At 38.7% G+C, this 20428-nt stretch overlaps 2 protein-coding genes across 3 annotated transcripts in view; one reads left to right on the top strand and one right to left on the bottom strand.

Moving 5' to 3' along the window:
* Window positions 1-20428, bottom strand: part of LOC122710226 (centromere protein P) — a 225125-nt gene that overhangs the window by 49631 nt on the left and 155066 nt on the right. The window lies entirely within an intron of this gene.
* ECM2 (extracellular matrix protein 2) overlaps window positions 1-20428 on the top strand; it is a 36973-nt gene that overhangs the window by 13931 nt on the left and 2614 nt on the right. Inside the window, exons 4-9 of one of the 2 annotated variants that reach the window (XM_043927872.1) lie at window positions 1207-1782; window positions 4016-4131; window positions 6129-6264; window positions 11693-11850; window positions 14024-14163; window positions 17677-18003. In XM_043927872.1, coding sequence (XP_043783807.1) covers window positions 1207-1782; window positions 4016-4131; window positions 6129-6264; window positions 11693-11850; window positions 14024-14163; window positions 17677-18003 — 1453 coding nt within the window. The remainder of the gene's footprint in view (window positions 1-1206; window positions 1783-4015; window positions 4132-6128; window positions 6265-11692; window positions 11851-14023; window positions 14164-17676; window positions 18004-20428) is intronic. The other variant, XM_043927873.1, reaches the window with a different exon arrangement.

The following is a 20428-nucleotide window of genomic DNA, read 5'->3' on the forward strand; positions in this document are numbered from 1 at the left end:
TTAATGAAACTGATACCTTGGGAGATGAAACACAAGGTTTATAAAGGCAAGATCCAGAAATTCTCAGATATTTTTCAAAGGACTTGAACTATTATTCTTGAAATACTGTGGTTATTTTGGAAAAATAAACTTGGATACACAGGAAAGATTTTAAATGTTTCAATATGATAGCTTTAGTTTCCTTTTGCTAATTTTTTCCTATTCTCCTTTTGCATGTTTGTCAAGAGATGTGAAAAAAATAACTCACAGACTTTATAATATATACTGAAATGAAATTTCAAGTAATTCTTTCAACTAATTATATTTTGAGTTCTTTTTTGGGGTGATTTATGTATAGTATTAAATAAAATCGTGGAAATGATTAAGTAAATTTTTATATTTTGATGAAAGAAAATCTATGTACTGAGCTTATTTTTCCCTAAAACTCTTCATTCAGAGGGTCTGGTCTGTGTCAAGTCTTCCCTGCTCTCTGCCAAAGATAATAACAGTTAAATACAAATGTAGATAAACTTTCTACTGTAACATATTATGTTATCACCATGAAATAATAAAAAATACTCTGTGCATACGTCTAGGTTAAGAAAATATCATTTAAGTACAGGACATCTTCCATAGATCTCAAGCAGTAAAAATGATTTAAGTACAGAGTCTGAGAGGAAAGGAGAAGAGGATTTTCTATAATTCTGAATTTCAGAGGATACTTTTAGGCACATGGAGCTGAAAGAAAATCAGACAAATATAATAAAAGCCGATTTCATTATCATAAACAAGTAAAATATATACCTGCTTCATGTTTTTATGTCTGACAGTGTACAAATTCTTACATTATCAATAACCCCAGTTAACTGAACAGTATCTATTATAAAGGTATAACATCTGATTATTTTATAATCTTGCAATAGGACTGCTTACCATTTTGTAACACATGGTAATATTATTCCCTCTTTAGTCACCAGATAGCATGGTACCTTAATAAAATAAGGCTCACAAAGCAAACAAGAATTGCCTATCACGTCTTACAAAACACAAATAAAGTTTATTTATTTCTACTAAAGTTATTCAAGCAAAAACTACAAGATGCATTTCATGTTTAAATTGTACTCATGTTCCTGGAGGGAATAATATTTACTAACCTAATTTTCACTATGATTTTTCCTTTCATTAATACCACAACTTGCCCTTGCTGTCTTCTTTTGTGGTCAGTAGCCTCCTATTTGCTACTCAGTGGTACAGCATTAAATGATAGAACTGAATTTTCTGGTGATTCTTCAGAACAAAGAGAACCTACCAATTTACCTCATAAGCAAGAGTCACCTCCTTGGGTGGAAATGAATCGAGCACTGGGAAAAGAGGAACTTCAATTTGGGGAGGATGAAGAAGAAGTCAAACAAGATGAAAATAGGGAGCAAAAGAAAACGACTTCTAGACCTGGAGACTGGGGGAGTCCTTCCAGTGAGGGACAGAACAGGGAAGGGAGAGAGCAGAGGCCTGGAGAGGAGGGGAGGCAGCCCCATCAACACAGAAACCCAGCAAGGGAGAACGAGGAGGACAGTGAAGATGAGGAGGAAGATGATGAAGATGAGGAGGAAGATGAGGATGAGATCGTCAGAGGAGACACGTTCAGGATGCCCCCTCGACTCCCAATCCCAGCTACCCCCAGAGGCATACCGTCTCTGCCAAGCAGGTGCTCTTTGTCCTACAAAACCATCTCCTGTATCAGCGCTGACCTCACACAAATACCACCGCTAACAGCACCAGAGATAACAAGTCTGGAGCTCATAGGTAAGATGTGGATGTCTGTTTGATTCTGTGGTTACCTCTCATTGCCCTATGAATGTGATATTTTAATTTCATAATATAAATGGACCCCAACAGATTAATTTCACAATCGTCAAACATAAAAACTTTGCAGAAGAGATAGATGTTTACTACAGAAAAGCACCATCAGGTGTAATGCAAATTCCTCCAAATCAAATCATGATGTCCCATTGACTTTTTTCCTAAAATCAGCTTTATGAGGTATAAGTTATATTCAGTAAAAAATTGTTAGCGTGTTATTCTTTAAGTTTTGGCAAATGCATACAGTCATACAGTCACACATTCAAGGTATAACATTTTCATCACCTCACCAAATTCTCTCATGTCCCTTCTTTCACCAGCCCTGATGTTTTCTCTCTCTGGAGTACCTTTTCTAGGATGTCACAGAAATGCATACAGTATGGAGCCTTTTCAGTTGGACTTCTTTCACTTACCATAAAACTTCTGAGGGCTATTCAGGTTGTTGCGTTTATCAACAACTTGCTCCTCCTCACTTCTGAGTGGCATTCCATTGTTTGGATGGACTACACGTACCAGGTGAAGGACATCTGGATTATTTCCAGTTTGGGGCAATTATGCAACAGTTGCTATAAACATTCATATATGGATGCTTGTGTGGACTTAAGTTTTCCTTTTCCTAGAGTATATACCCAGGAGTGGATTGCTGAATGATACAGTAAAAATTTACCTTTATAAGCAGACTTCCTTAAAAGGGCTGTGAGACTCCTTCCAGCAATATCACTGCATTCCTGTTGCTTTCCCCCTTGTTTTAGTTACTTGGTAGGCAGGACATGATCCAGACCGTTTGCTCATGTTCTTAAAGGGTCAAGAAGAGCTCTGAGTAGAGGACTGGCAGGACAGATATGTGTGTGAGGCTGGCTGGTGTGGAGACTGGGATAGTGAATGAGTCTTGGCAATAGGGCCCATGCTGAGGATGGCTCTTAAGATGGAGGGGTGAGAGAATCTGAGTGGGCTTTCAGATGTGTCTTGGGAGAAGTCACAGAAATAAACTACCACAGAAATAATAAATGATCATATAAATACTCAACTGACACAGCCTGACTCCTTAGTCAGGACAGCCAGTCTACAATAGGTCATGTCAGGTATTATGGCCTTCCTGATGCCAGGCTTATCTGATCTCCTAAGGAATTACTCTTATGCAGAGAGCTTCCTTTTTCAGCAATGCCCCCTCCTCTGTAGCCTGCATGCTAGGTGTGCTCTGCCATTAGACAAACAAACAATCTGTGAAGGTTGAAAATCTTATGAAAGATGATGTGTGCTCAGTTACACTCTCCTGGTTTTATAAGAAAGCTACCACATGGTTTTCATAGCACTCACCATTTCTTGGGCTTCCCTGTTGGCTCAGTGGTAAAGAATTCACCTGCGGTGCAAGAGCCACAGGAGACATGGGTTCGATTCCTGGGTTGGGAAGATCCCCTGGAGAAGGAAATGGCAACCCACTCTAGTATTGTTGCCTGGAGAATCCCCCGGACAGAGGAGCCTGGCAGGTGACAGTCCAGGGGTGGCAAGAGTTGGACACGACTTAGCGACTAAACTACCACCACTTCTGTTAAGCTCATTCTCTGGGTTTAAAATCACTAACTACTCTACTTAACTAAATGTCAAACAAAACCCCATAAATTAAAGCATGCAGGAACTTCTATAGATTGAAGCCATAGAATTTTAACATTAGACCTTGTAGCAATCTGAGAAATTATCTCCCCAAACTTCTTATTTAGAGCAAACTGATGCTTGGAGAAGGCAAGTTACATGCCCAAGATTTCATTAAAAAAATAGTAATATTTCTGGGCCAGGGTCTAAGAAGTGTCAATAGGAAAATATGAAGAACTATAAAATTCAGTTTCTATAGTACCTTCCATAACACATCTTTGTTGTAAAATGCATATTGTTAACAGAATTGTCTAGCAAACCACATTCTGGCTGTTTTAAGCAGCTTCATCTAAACATGATGTCCTAGAGCAAGACAGGTCCTTAGAGTGAAAATTCTGACTGTAGGTAGTAGTCTAGTATCAGTTTTTTTTTTTTTTTCTAAATACTCATTTATTATGTAACATTGTCCTTGCTATAAGCACTGTGTTTTCCTCCAGATAAAGCTCTCTTTTGCTATCTATGCATGTACATATATATATGTATTTACAGGCACATAGGCCTAAAACATAATTGCTGTGTGTCCTAGGCAATTCCATCACCTCCATTCCGGATGAAGCATTTAATGGATTACCGAATTTGGAAAGGCTTGATCTGAGCAAAAATAATATCACCTCTTCAGGCATAGGTCCGAAAGCATTCAAGGTAAATATGCACTATGATTTCTAAGAGTCCACTTGGATGGCTTTCTCATTAATTGTACTGATAATGGGTGGAGATGGAGAAGGAAAGAAAAGTATGTTCTTTTTTGTTGTTGCGCTGGGTCTTTGTTGCTGCATGCAGGCTTTCTCTAGTTGCAGTGAGCAGGGGTTACTCTGTTGTGGTGTGCTGGCTTCTCTTGTTGCAGAGCACAGGCTGAAGGCACGTGAGCTTCAGCAGCTGCGGCACATGGGCTCAGCAGTTGTGGCTCCAGGGCTCTAGAACACAGGCTCAGGAGTTACGGTGCGTGGGCTTAGCTGCCATGCAGCACGTGGGGTCTCCCTGGACCAGGACTGAACCTAGATCCCCTGTATCAGCAAGTGGATTCTTACTCACTGCACCATCAAAGAAGTCCCAGTAAAATGTTTTAAAGGAGTTTTTGTCAAAGAAAGTTTCTCCTCTGATAGCCCTAAGCTGTATCCAAGTTATATCTTGAACATACTTTGTTGTTTTACAAATTTCTGTTTTTTCTATGCTTTGTCCTTAATGCACCCACAGTAGCATCAATGACAAAACTAATGTTTAGAATTTATGGAAGAGTTTCTTCCCAAGTACTTGAAAACATGTTGAAATATGGTCTCTTAGTACGTGAAGTATTTCTGGGGAAAAAGGAGAGCTTATTTAGAAACTGTTAACATGCTCAGGCCAGCAAGACAAAGCTTCCTTATTTTGTGCAATCTGCAAAATCTAGTAAAGAATACTTCAGCAGGTGGGGTTCTGCAAGAACAAAGAGGCTCAGAAGAAAATTAGCTTGGGGATAGGTTGGGCAGAAAGAGAAAGAGAAAAGCATAGAGTAAACTTTGCAAAGAATCAGATTTAACTAAGATTTATTTTCTAAAAGGGAGAAAAGAGAGTATCAAGGACTTTCCGAAAAACAAAGGCAGAAGAAAGGAGGAATTTGTGTGTGTAAACAAATACTCAAAATTGTGTGTGGTTAAAGAAGCCCAAGTAAAACATGTTACATGCCAGGAAGTCAAACTTTATCCTCTTGGATGGTTTCCTTCCACTCTTTGGATAAGTCACTGGCCTCTTACAAGCTCAGTTCCTGGTTCTTGTTTACATTCTGGGCTGCAGGCAAGAGAGTTCCAGACACTTGGTGTCCACATTCATGTGAAAGACCTGGAGTCCTGCTTCATGCTAGTTGTCCTTCTGATAGAAAAATAGTTGAGACTTGTACATTTTCTCTATTAGATCAAAAAAAAAAAAGAGGACACTGTAGGAAATAACTTGTTTTTTTGTTTGTTTGTTTGTTTGGGGATTCTCTACCTCATTTCCAAACTGCTGAAATTGACTTTGAGCATCTTTGAAGTAAATCACTCTGCAACTTTGGTAGTGCAGGCTAGTTTGGCCAACAAACACGTAACTACAAATGTGAAAATACACCCTCCAGACTGTCAAAACTGTTTGGGTACCATATAAAAATAGTTTGTGATATTTGTGGCATTTAATTTTGATGAATTTCCACAATAGTTAGTGCTATTAGTTAGTTATGACTGTTTCTGCTTAGTACAGATAGAAAACTGAGGTTTACAAACACACTGAAAGGATTCAAACTGCTATCTTGTTAGTATCGATGACAGATTCAGATTATTGCATGATTTAATAAATTCTGACTCTACTGCTGAGGTGAAAACCTAAGATCTAGGAAAATATGTCCAGTGGTGATAGGAACTTTCTCCTGATAACTAAAGTCACAGTAAAAATATGGATGAGTATGATGCAAAATCACCAAATGTGGTTTGCTGAAAATACCAGGGAATAAATGCTATGAACAGGATCAACATGTACCTGGCAGGGAGAATTGGGGATTCATACCTAAGACTGAATAAACTGAAAGTTTGTGAAACTTTAGTAACTACTGAAAACTGACTATTAAATAATATATATGACTGCATTTCTGTGACAAGATAAAAAAGTAATTTTGAGATTTGCCTTTATTTAAGTTTCTAAAGAATTTAATACGCTTAAATATGGATGGAAACAATTTGGTAACGATTCCTTCAGAACTACCATCTACATTAGAAGAACTCAAAGTCAATGAGAACAAGCTGCAGGTTATTGATGAAGAAAGTTTATCAGGTACTTAACACTTGACTTTATGGCATGTGTCCTTATAATCTTTCTTCTATAGTTGTACGGAAATTTTATTTGCAATATTGCTAAATGAATAGCTAATAAAATTTTTTTAGTTCATGTTACCATTTAAGTTGATAAAACTTATTTTAACTATTGATTGGTGAAACTTTAAAAAATGTATTTTAAACTGCCTGTTGCCTTTTAAAAAGTATTCTATAAATAAACTTTCAATGATTTCAGGTTTTCATCATTTATAATACAATAACTGAACTACAAATCCATAATATCCTAAGAGTTATACTAACATCCCCCATATAGCCATGTGTTCTCACACTATATTTGTACTAATGTTTTTGGCGTTGGTGATAACACAATACCATGGCTTGTTTAAATGGTCTCCTTTATCACCCTTAGATGCTCAATATACCCCATCCACAATTCCACTACATCTGAACATTTTGCTATTTTAACATGTCACGGCTTGGCACATGAGAATTATATATAAAATATAAGTAAATGGGGATACTATGTGAGGCTTTGAGGGGCTATTCTAAAATCAAAGGAAACATAAACTTTAGCACATGCACTCTATGTGGCAGTCACTTTGGCTTTAGTAGTCTTGTTCTCCTGAAAGTCGCTCTGTCACTTCTGGCACTTGTGTGTCATCGAGGTACATGTGCCCCACAAGGCAAGACAAATGATGTGCATGGGTATGTGGTTGCCGTGTCAGCCTGGCTTCCTCATGGGTGGGCTGAAGTGAAGGTGCCCCACATTTTGTACATTTGATTCAACTGGAATTTACTCTTCTTAAGACTATTTCTGGACTGAGCTGGATAACTGAAGCTGTCATATTATGAACTCAAGATAAATAAGGTAGTATTACATTTGCCTTTTCAAGAATTCTAGCTAATGTTGTTGATTAGATTATATGCTTCTTTAACACAAAGACTGTCTAATTTTTTCTTTTATCTTCCTAACAGTCTAGTGTAGCTCTTGAGGTATAGTGCTTAACATTTTTTGTTTATTTGATTTGAACTATACTTATGATGTTTGTGTTGATCACCAAACCTTTATTCCTTTAAAATGGGGAATTTACTCCTCAAAAAAATTCATAAGGACAAAACACTTCTGGTGATAGGAAAAAAACAATAATGAAAATTGCCAAATCTGAGGATGAGAGTTATGGAAATACTCCATTTCCAGATGGATTTCAGGGTACACATGAAAAACATTAACAAACTAAATTTGAAGGGCTTTTTGTCATATGGAAAAGACATTAGAAAGTTCCATTTCTAGCTGCTAGGTGAAACAGACCAAAGGAACACAATTTAGGACAAGTGTACTAATGGGCTACACCTGAACTACATGTGAGATGGTATTTCGAGCAGAGCTGTCAAAATGGCATGCTATAAGTCCTTGTTTGGAAAGTATTCTCTCATATTCCTATAACTGCTTCTCCACTCACACGTACCTCTCCCTCATGAAAAAGTTTCCATATTCCCAGAGGGCTAACTGTGGTCCGGGGTGACCTAGCCTCTCCTGCCCATCTCCGCAGTGAGTACCTCATATGCCTCAGCCCTTTGCAGGTGACCAGTGAGGAGGCTCTGCACTGTCATCTTGCCCAGAGAAGCCTCTGTAGGCTCTGTGTCTTGAATGCTCCTCTTCTGCTTGGCCTGTATTCTTAGCCCCACTCCAGTGCTGGTCCTTCGGTACTGGCTTCTTAGTTCTGCTCCAGTGTTGGCCCCTTTGGTACCGAGATGTCTTTCAACTGCTGCAGCCACTGCAGCACCTCAGCTCCTGTGAGTCCCACTGTTGTGGATGGTCAGGCTGGCTGTGAGCAAGGCAAGCCCAAAACAAAGGCCACTGCCAGAGCCTTGACACTGCTTTTCTGGGTGGAAGCCCCTGGCTTGACTATCAGTGGCTTGCAGCACTTTTGTTACCTCCCTCATGACCTTTCCAGGTTTTATATATTAATGTATAGTTCCAGGAAAGTGGGAAAGACAGCACTCCATGGAAAAGTAATACACGCAGAAGTGTAAAGGAACAAATCAATCTGGATGCTATGGGAAAAACATTCGGTTTCATAAATCTTAGATGCAGGCTATGATAAGGAGTGAAGAACAAAAGATGATGTGAAAAGATGAGAAGGAACCACACAACGGAGAGATACACAAACTATGCCGAGGTGCTAGGAGGCCATCCAGGATCCACTGGGAGGCCTGCATACCCACTCTAGAGAAAAGGAAGGTCTTAAAAGGGAAGGTGGGGCTTCCCTGGTGGCTCAGTGGTGAAGAATCTGCCTCAATGTAGTGGACATGGGTTCCAGCCTCGGGTTGGGAAGATCCCCTTGAGAAGGAAATGGCAACCTACTCTAGTATTCTTGCTTGGGAAATCCTATGGACAGAGGAGCCTGGTGGGCTACAGTCCATGGGGTCGCAAAAGAGTTGGACATGACTTAGTGACTAAATAACAACATCAAAAGGGAAGGTGAAGACAGAAGCAGGGGAGAGCAGAAGAAAACAGGACATGCTAAAAAATGTTCCTGTCTTCATTAATGATGAAAACAAACCAAAATCCATGATCATGGTGTCATTTCTAGCAAAGATGGTGTGTGGCTATCCACTCAGAATAACTGTAAATTAATGCATAAGATCATGAATTTGCATTATTGTGTTTCTCTCTCTTGTGAGGTCACGTAATAACCACTAGTCTACTTCTATTATCTATTTTTCTCTGAAAAAAATTCTCCATTCCAAAACCTCAGCTATGTTCTAGATAAATATGCTTGGATTCTCAGTATCTTTAGTGGTGGAAATGGTTATATAAAGAAATAGAATCATGTATCATAATTCAATAATTGGCCTCCATACTTCCTCTCTGCCCTTCAGTTGATGTTAAATACCAGCAGATTAGTATTTTGTCATGCTGTTCCCCGTCCAGAGGCTTCTCGGTGCCCACAAGGAAAGTCAGACCTTATTTTCTGGTGCATGAAGGCCCTGCCCAGCCCACCCCTGTCTTCTCCACAACTTCCATCCTCTTTTACAGATGGGCCACTCTAGGGCTGATCTCTTTCTTACTCCTGAGCACAACTATGTGGGTTCATACCTGCATGTGTTCACCTGGCTGCCTCACCCATTTCTACCTATGTCTCTCTCTTGAGAGTCTAGCCCCATTCACACCTCCGTACCACTCAAGTCTACACTGCCATCTTCTCCTTGTCATGTTCTAGAACCTATGAGGTACTTGTGATGGCAGTGTCTTTTGTTTTCACTTTAGACTATGTCTTACTTCTCTTTTTGCCTAAGAGTAGGATCTAAGTTGCACAGAGCATATCAGTGCAATATCCATGACTCGAATTGAATATGAAAACATCCGCTATTCTGAAAATTTTGGCCACTGAACAAACTCCAAAGTTACACCCTGAGTGTCTGACTCAGATGCCTATGGGTATCATCACTGCTGAACTATCCATTCTCCTCTAAGTTTCCAGTTGATTTGGTCATACCACTCCAGAGACCTGAAGAAACAATTTAGAAAGAAACTTGTTTTTATAAAGGCCTTTCTTGGTAGCTCAATCTGAATGAGTGGAATTTTTAGTCATTCTTTCAAAATGTCCATCTGGCTTCACTCTCTGCCAGGAAATGAACACTGCAATGGGAATCACTGCTGTAACTCCCTTGTTCAAAGACTGAGGGTTTACTAGGCAAGAGTGCTCCTTCTGTGTCCTGAAAAAAGGAACCACCCATTGCATTACACTCCCCATACCTCCCTGGTTATGCCACCATTTCATACCTATCTGTCTCTGCAAATACTTCATTGCCACCTCTGTGTGGTGTCCTGCTCCCCCACCTCCTTCTTCTGACTTCTGTTCATTATACAAATGTTCCTTTCCATACTATACATTCTTAACTCCCTTTCTCAAAGATTAATTGACCATAAATGTGTGGGTTTATTTCTGGGCTCTCTATTCTGTTCCACTGGTCTGTGGGTCTGTTTTTGTGGCAGTACCACACTGTTTCAACTACTGTAGCTTTGTACTATAGCCTAAAACCAGAGAGTGTGATATATCCAGCTTTTATATATCCAGATATATCCAGAAAGAAGATATATCTTCTTTCTCAAGATTGTTTTGGCTATTTGGGATCTTCTGCATTTCCATACAAATATTACACTTATTTGTTCTAGTTTTGTGAAAAAATGCCATTGCTATCTTGATAGGGATTGCACTGAATCTGTAGACTGTCTTTTTAGGCAGTATAGTCATTTTAACAGTATTAATTCTTTTGGTTTATGCACATGGTATATTGTTCCATTTGTCTGTGTTGCCTTCAATCATTTTTTTTTCATCAGTGTCTCATAGTTTTCTGAGTATAGGTCTTTTACCTCCTTGTTTACATTTATTCCTAAGTTTTTATTCTTTTTGATGCAATTGGAAATGGGGCTGTCTTCTTAATATTTCTCTTTCTGATAGTTTATTGTCAGTGTATAGAAACTTGACAGACTTCTGTGTATTAATTTTGTATCCTGAAACTTTACTGAATTCATGTACTAGTTGTAACAGTTTTTTGGAGGCAGTCTTTACAATTTTCTATATATATAGTATCATGTTGTCTGCAGTGACAGTTTTACTTCTTCCTTCCCAACTTGGATTCTTTTCATTTATTTTCCTTGTCTGATTGCTATGGCTGGGACTTCCAGCATTATGTTGAATAAAAGCAGTAAGACTGGGCATCCTTGTCTCATTCCTGATTTTAGAGGATATGCTTTGAGCTTTACACTGTTGAGTATGATATTGGCTGTAGGTTTGTCATATATGTTGAGGGATGTTCCCTCTGTACCCACTTTGTTGAGTCTTTATCATAAATGGATATTGAATTTTGTCAAAAGCTTTTTTTTGCCTCTATTGAGGTGATCATATGACTTTTATTTGTCAGTTTGTTAATATGGTGTATCACACTGATTTATTTGTGGATATTAAGCCATTCTTACATCCCTGAAACAAGTCCCACTTGATTACAGTGTATGATCCTTTTAATGTATTATTGAATTTGGTTTCCCAGTATTTTGTTAAAGTTATTTTGCATGTTTTTCAGTGATATTTGCCTATAATTTTCTTTCTTTCTTTTTTTTTTTGGGTGGTGTTTTTTTGCTTTTGTATGAGGGTTACAAACTTTCATCATACAACACAACAGTGATTTCTCTACAGACCTGTCTCTCCTGGACCATGCATTCAGCACCGAGTCCCGGCTGAACTGAACATTTGTTGTGCAAATATGAGGAGTACTTGGGAAAAGGCTCTATGGGGGGGATTCAAAGAAAGAAGCTATAACATTAGTCGTCCAAATAAAGTGAACATCTCATATGAAATTTTGAAAGCCTACAGAAATTGCATGTTTTTAAATTATAATATCACAATAATTTTTTTTTACAGACTTAAATCAATTGGTCACTTTAGAATTGGAAGGAAACAATCTCAGTGAAACCAATGTCAATTCCTTAGCTTTCAAACCTTTGAAGAGCCTATCCTATCTGCGTCTGGGAAGAAATAAATTTAGAATTATACCACAGGGTCTTCCTGCTTCTATTGAGGTACCAATATTTTCCTTATAATGTTTTATATTTTAAACATAGCACACAATGACAAAACAAACAACATATTTAAAAAGATTATCGTGATGCATATTAAACTGAGTAGTTCTGGTGCTATAAATAAAATTTATTATAATTTGAGCACTGTTTTCAAACAATACAAAATTATGAATCAGAATTATTACTACTAGTAGAGAGTCTTGGTAAAGTGAAAATTGGTCTTACTGACAGCTCTTGGGGAGAGAATAGGGAAGATGAACTTGAAAGTTCAAACAGAAAGTACAACTTGCAAAAAGCACCTTGATTTGCAAAGTAGTTTAAACTATCTCAAACTGGAAATGGGATGTTCATCCCAGGCTGTTCCACTCAGAGGCCCACCTGGGCTAGCAGTGACCCTGTAAGGATGGACAAGATTTTCAGAGAAGGCTGCTGACTGTGCCAGCAGAGCCACCCCTCACTCACTTCTCACAGCTTACTAATTTTGACTAGCACTGTCCTGTGTCCATCCCCTCTGGATGGACTTCCTGCGGCCCAAGTGTGTGGTCTCCCTTGCTACAACACGGAATACACTTTACTATGGGGGTACTCTGGTGGGGCCTTCCTGCTAAGTGTACACCCTGACTTTCCACATTAAGACCTGAGGTTCAGCAGATCCAGGTGACCCTTAGGTCACTTCCTCTGAGCTCTATTTCTGTCCCATAAACAATCAGCCAGCAGGATGACGCTTCACATGGCTGTGAACCCAGTGAGCCAAAAGAGGGCCATCAGTCTCAATCTGATCCTGCTGCTACACATGCTTCCTCTTCCTCCTATTTGTAGATTAAGACAGACATTTAGAATTTACCAAAACTGTAAAAACTGAGGTTGCACTCATAGCCTAGCTTTACCTCAGAACTACTTGGATTCTAAACAAATACAGATTTGGGGGCCTATACCAGACATGCTAAATCAGGTTCTTTGAAGAATGGGGTCAACAATTTATTGGTTTTTTTTAAAATAAAAATTTAAATAGATAATGCATGCACACAGTAAAACACACACACACAACACTTGAATAGTACAAAAGAGCAGTGTGTCTCCATTCCATGTCTGACACTCCCATCCCTGATTTCCCTTTCCAAAGACCCTCTTACTAGCTTCTTGGGAGCTGTTGTCCATGCATATACATACACTCTGAACCCTTTCAACACACCACTTCACACCTGCAGTTTCAACGTATAAATGAGCGTGCTCTGTTAACTTAAGTTGGAATTTATACTTTAAAAAGCTGACGAGTGATTATAACCTACAATCAAGTTTAGGAGCCCCTAATATAGTTCACCCCTAAATAGGTATGAAGCAGAACACTAAAATTTACTTTACATACATTCAACAATACCAAAATTAAATGACAAAGAGGGGGAAATTACTACAATAGGAATTACTCCGAATATATATACACAAATCATACTTCTGAATTCCAACAAGATCTCTGAGTGACAAATTCCTTGTAAAGTCAAATGAATTTAATTTGAAGGCAGCTGGCTATTGACAACTTACTAATAGTTCTAACCTCACCATGATGTTAAATGAAGGCTCTTAATGAACTTTTAATTAAAGAAATTATAATACAAACAAACCTAAAAAATGTGAGCCTAAAAAAATTGCAGACAGCATGGACTGGCAGGAAACAGGATAACTCTAAGCTGGGGCCAGCCAGCATGAATTTCCCTCATGTATCAGCTGTTTAACTTTGCAAACACCTTGCCATCTCTCCAGGCCTGAGTTTTTTCACTACTAGATGGGGATAATTTCTACCTATTTTCTAGTTTCTAGGTCTTTGAAGCCCAAATGAAATAATTTATGTGAATAAGTTTTGTAAATTAGAAAGCTATATACAATTATCATGATATGCTATACCGTATCATTTTATGGTTAAAAATACTTAAATTCATTTAGTCCCATAACCATGACAGACAGTACACTTTATTTTGCTAGCTAGAAAATCTGACAATGTAAAAAATTAACTCATTTGGAAGAGCTGCAAGACTCTTTCATTAGCTAACACTAATGACAACAGTTTATAACATGATTTTAATTCTGTGAAACTGAATGTATTTTAATTCTGTGAAATTGAATATATTTATCATATCAAGTAATATGATGAAAAATAAGTCTTTTCTTTTAATTATAGGAATTATATCTAGAAAATAACCAAATTGAAGAAATAACTGAAATTTCTTTTAATCATACCAGAAAGATCAATGTCATTGGATTACGTTATAATAAAATTGAAGAAAACAGAATTGCTCCTTTAGCCTGGATAAATCAAGAGTAAGTACATGCTACAATTTGATGTTCATAGATGAATTCTTTTCCTTTGCCATTACTCAACAGGGTATGAAAATGGGTGAGTGAGGAAGATGACAGCATTCTTAGTGAACCTCCCCCTACCAAAAACTTGGCTATTTGCAAAGAGTTCAAATTGTTCATGAAATAACTGATGTTAGGATAGCTATGGTCACTGCTGCTGTGGATAACCTACAATGTACAAGTGCCAAGCCCAAGCAGCATGACCTAAGGTAAGGTCTGATCACTGTGCTGGTCTGTTGACCTCACAGGCAGTCATGAACTGTAAGTTTGATAATCCTCTACCCACAGAGAGGATTATATTCTTTGCAGCTGAAGATGGAGAAGCTCTATACAGTCAGCAAAAACAAGACCTGGAGATGACTGTCTCAGATCATCAGTTCCTTATTGCAAAATTCAGGTTTAAATTGAAGAATGTAGGGAAAACCACTAGGCCATTTGGGTATGACCTAAATTAAATCCTTTATGATTATACAGCGGAGGTGACAAATAGATTCAAGGGATTAGATCTGATAGACATAGTACTTAAGGAACTATGGACAGAGGTTTGTAAACAGTGCACAGGAGGTGTTGACCAAAATCATCCCCCCAAAAAGAAATGCAAAGAAGGCAAAGTAGTTGTCCGAAAAGGACTTACAAATGGCTGAGAACAGGAGCAAAAGGCAAAGGAGAAAAGGAAAGATATACCCAATTGAATGCAGAGTCCCAGAGAATAGAAAGGAGAGATAGGAAAGCCTTACGCGAACAATGCAAAGAAATAGAGGAAAACAACAGAATGGGAAATACTAGAGATCTCTTCAAGAAAACTGGAGATACCAAGGGAAAGATGGGCACAATAAATGACAGAAATGGCAAGGACCTAACAGAAGCAGAAGAGATTAGAAGAGGTGCCAAGAATATACAGAACTGTACAAAAAAGGTCTGAATGATTCAGATAACCATGATAGTGTGGTGACTCACATGGAGCTAGATATCGTGGAATGTGATATGAGGCGGGCCTTAGGAAGCACTACTACAAACAAAGCTAGTCGATATAAAAAAAAAAAACAAAAACAAAACATAGTGGATGTGATGGAATCCCAGCTGAGCTATTTCAAATCCTAAAAGAGGATGCTGTTAAAGTGCTGCACTCAACACGCCAGCAAATTTGGAAAACTCAGCAGTGGCCACAGGACTGGAAAAGGTCAGTTTTCATTCCAATACCAAAGAATGTTCAAACTATCATACAATTTGCTCATTTCACATGCTAGCAAGGTAATGCTCTAAATCCTTCAAGATAGGCTTCAACAGTATGTGAACTGAGAACTTCCAGAAGTACAAGCTAGATTTAGAAAAGGAAGAGTAACCAGAGATCAAATTGCCAACATCTGGTGGATCATAGAAAAATCAAGGGAATTCCAAAAACCCCACCTACTTCTGCTTCATTGACTACACTAAAGCTTTTGGCTGTGTGGATCACACAAACTGTGAAAAATTCTTAAAGTGATGGGAATACCAGACCACCTTACCTGCCTCCTGAGAAACCTGTATGCAGGTCAAGGAGTAACAGTTAGAACTGGATATGGAACAATGGACTGGTTCCAAATTGGGAAAGAGTATGTCAAGGCTGTATACTGTCATCCTGCTTATTTAATTTATATGCAGAGTACATCATGTGAAAAGCCACGCTGGATGAATCACAAGCTGGAATCAAGATTGCTGGGAGAAATAACAACCTCAGATATGCAGATGATATAACTCTAATGGCAGAAAGTGAAGAGGAACTAAAGAGCCTCTTGATGAAGGTGAAAGAGCAGAGTGAAAAAGCTGGCTTAAAACTCTAATTGAAAAACTAAGATCATGGCATCTAGTCCCATCACTTCATGGCAAATAGAAGGGGAAAAAGTGGAAACAATAACAGATTTTATTTTCTTGGGCTCCAAAATTACTGCAGACTGTGACTGAAGCCAGAAAATTAAAAGACACTTCTTGGAAGGAAAGCTATGACAAACCTAGACAGTAAGCAGAGACAGTACTTTGTCAACAAACATTTGTATAGTCAAAGCTGTGGTTTTTCCAGTAGTCATGTATGGTTGTGAGAGCTGGACCATAAAGAAGGCTGAGTGCCAAAGAATTGGTGCTTTAAATTATGGTACTAGAGAAGACTTTTGAGAGTCCCTTGGACAGCCAAGAGATCAAACCAGTCAATCCTAAAGAAAATCAATCCTGAGCATTCATTGGAAGCTGAAGCTCTAATACTTTGGTCACCTGATGTGGAGAGTCAACTCATTGGACAAGACCGTGATGCTAGGAAAGACTGAAGGAAAGAGGAGAAGGTTCAACAGAGAATAAGATGACTGGATGGCAACACCGACTCAGTGGACATGAGTTTGAGCCAACTCTGGGAGATTGTGAAGGACAGGGAAGCCTGGTGTGCTGCTGTCCTTGGAGTCACAAAGAGTCAGAGATGACTTAGAGACCGAACAATGATAGCAACAATACAGTAAGGAAGGAAGCTGCCCTTCTCCCTTTTTCTCCTCCCTCACCATTAGATTCTATACCACACTGTCTTCATTCCTTGATATTATTTCTCTATCTCAAGTCTTACAAAAGAGACTGAAGAATGCATGACCTGATAGAGGAAGCAAAAAACAGAGCCCACTTTCCTGGAGAGGAATCAATGGTCCCAGGCTGTAGCTCTCAGGGAAGTGCAAACTGTTGAGGCCTTGCCTGTCAGGAGGGAGATGACTAGCTACACAGGGAAGCAGGGTCAGGCCCCGGGAGCAGGTGCCATCAGAGCAGATCTGAAGTCATGTCATGAGGGAATGAGGGATTTGAGTAGCACCGTGGGGATAGGCATGTTTCAGAAGCAGGACAGAGATGGAAAGAGACCTTGAGGGCCCTTTAGGTTTAGCAGGATGTGGCAGTGGCAGGGCAACTGAGTCTTCAGCAAGTGAAAAATCTTCATGCAGTGGGCAGAAGCTGCAGGTGAGGCTCCTGAAAAAAGCCAGGGAGTTCACCACATTTCCCAGATCTTCTGATTGGTTATCAACTTTTTCTAGATCCCTCATTCTTACCCCAAGTCCCAGATCCCAAGTTATCAGATCAAATGTGGAAGGAGAATGCACAAACCTCTTACTGCTACTTCCTTGCTGGAACCAAGGATGATTGTAGGGATAGGGTTTTGATGCCAGCTAGAACTTTGGACTTTATTTCCAATATAAGTTATGCCTCAGAGATATTTGTGGGCCCTCTTTGGGTCTCAGCATTACCCTAGGATATGAGATTCTTTTCTCTCAACTCTGGTGCTCCTCCATAAGACAGGAACTCAAGCAGCAATATCCTTGCAGCTAGACCACCATGTAGCCACACTTGCACTGGGAACCATCACTAACACTGAGTACTGGCACAAACGCGGACAAGCATCCTGACTGGCTTGTCAAAACTTTGAGCTAACAGTCATGCCCTGACGCACCCACATTGTTCACTCTCTTCTAGAAATCTAGAATCAATAGACCTCTCCTACAACAAGCTTTACCACGTCCCCTCCTATCTACCCAAGTCGCTGCTGCACCTCGTACTCATTGGGAACCAGATCGAACGCATCCCTGGCTATGTGTTTGGTCACATGGAACCAGGCCTGGAATACCTGTACCTGTCATTTAATAAGCTTGTGGATGACGGCATAGACCGAGTCTCCTTCTATGGAGCTTACCATTCTCTGCGAGAGCTGTTTCTGGATCATAATGAATTAAAATCTATACCACCTGGGGTACAAGAAATGAAAGCACTACATTTCCTGAGACTGAACAACAACAAGATAAGGTAAATTTTGACTTTCTCAAGTATCCATTTAAATTGTCATGGGTGACAAAATATGATTAAATGACCATGACATAATGTCTGGAATTTAAAGAAAAAGTGACAAGAGGTTGCATCGAACAACACAGGCAAATGTTAATGATTGTTGAAGTTGGATGATAATAAGTACATAAGGGTTCATTATAGTTTTTTCCCTATTTTTCTATGTTTGCAAACTTCCATGTAAAATTTTTAAAAAATAGAGTATGACTACATAATACCTAGAATCTTAGAGACACTTTCAAGTGAGACTTCAAGGCCGCAGATTACGGTGCTGTTCCGACCTCCATACGTGATTTCAAACACACTGATCTGTGGAGCACAAAACCCAAGTGTATGCTAACATTAAAATTGCTTGCTTCTATCTAGATTTTTCTGAAAACAAAATTCTGAAAACATTTATTAAAACTCAGTTTCTTCACTTCTGAGGACACATTTTTATGTGTGTGTTGTTTGCTGACTGAGTCATCCCCTCTGCCTAAAAAGTATGAATGTCTCAAGATTAATCTGGGACACTTTCTTAGTGCAGCCAATGAGGATGACAGATCCTTGAGCTCTGTGGTCCTGTCTTTGAAGATTATACTCTTTATTCTTTCACCTATCTCTAAAATTCCAAACACAAACTTCTAAAAGATAAAACAGAGAGTCAAGTTTATAGGGGAAGTGGTGGGGATGGGGAGGGCTTTATAATCAGAGTATAAATTTTTTGGCTAAGATAATTCCTAGGTTGTGCCATATGGTTCTTATAGTATTTTATCAGGAGGCATAACATCTGATGGGATATAGGTGGCAATGGTATGATATCTCCATCATAACCTTTCTCCTCCACCACTGTACCAATGGTTTTTTTTTTTTTTAAACTCATGATGACACTTGCTTGCATCTGTTATTTCCTTAGGGGTAACAAAAAGGTGAATTTCTATTTTTGTCATTCTTTCCACATTTATTAAATGGAATTCCTCTGTAACCTGGAGAAGGGAATGGCAACCCACTCCAGTATTCTTGCTGGGAGAATCCCATGTACAAAGGAACCTGATGGGCTACAGTCATGGGTTGCAAAGAATCAGACACGACTGAGTGACTAAGCACATTCCTCTGTAAATAATGTTTTCTCATCAGCAAGGGTAAGTTCTTTACTCTGAGAGGTAAGATAAATGCTCAGTTCTTTCCTTTAAATCGCCCATCATGGTAAGAAGCTGGTTACAAATTTGTAACTATGTGAGGTGATGCATATTAACTTATGGTGGTGATCATTTCAACCATACACACACACACACACACACACATCTGATCATTATGTTGTATACTTGAAACTAATATAATGTCATGCCAATCTTATCTTTATAAAATTGTAAAAAATTATACATATGCATTAACCATGGATGAAAAAGACTATAAAAGATTTAAAAAATTTGATAGTGACTGTCTCAGGAAAAAAAAAAGAAGTTGGTGCCTGAATATTTTTGCTTTATTACTTTGTTTCTGGCCTCTCTCTTTCTCTGGAGACTCAATACAAATTTATGGCTTTATATATTAAGAATGTTTCCATCAGTTGCAATTGCTGTTCTTAACTGTCTCATCTTCAGCTGAGCTCCTTTGAGCTGGCTCCTGAGTCCTTGGACAGGCCTCCATAGATCTTGGATGGCTCACTTTTACATTCCCCACTACAGACCAATGCCAGCCTTCGTCCAAAAAGCCCTAGCTCCTCTCACTGGGGAATAGTGTTCAGAGGCCCCAGTCTGGGCACCAGGCATCTTTCTTTTAAATGTATTTTTACAGTCTCAAGGCCTTTCAGTGGACTGCCAGAAATATGCATTTTTGTTAAAAAAAACAAACAAACAAAAAAACAAGAACAAAAACAGTTCATACTGATATTCCCAAATCAAATTTACCATTATAGGCTGATGTATATGGTGGAGGCCAATACACTATTGTAAAGCAATTATCCTCCAATTAAAAAAAAAAACAAGCAAAAAAAAAAAAATATTACCATTATAGAGAAATCCTTCTGATGTAGACTTATCTTAAACTGAAAATCTAGGTTTCCAACAATAATTTACATTTATTACCTTACAATATGTAAACCTATTTTGTAAGGTAATAAATGCATACCATTATTACAACTAACAGCCAAAGTACTTAATTAAGTTTATTATGTTTTTGGTAGTTCTATTTGTCCTTTGAATATGTTCCATGGAGGATGTATAGCTTAAGCACAGTAGTTTTCTCTGTAACAGTATGTCAACAATTTAATATTTAGATAGGTCTTTAGTTTGCTTTCAGTTTAGTCGCTCAATCGTGTCCAACTCTTTGCAACTCCATGGATTGCAGCACACCAGGCTTCCCTGTTCATCACCAACTCCCGGAGCTTGCTCAAACTGATATCCAT

This window comes from Cervus elaphus, chromosome 16, assembly GCF_910594005.1.
Source record: "Cervus elaphus chromosome 16, mCerEla1.1, whole genome shotgun sequence".
Lineage (NCBI taxonomy): Eukaryota > Metazoa > Chordata > Mammalia > Artiodactyla > Cervidae > Cervus > Cervus elaphus.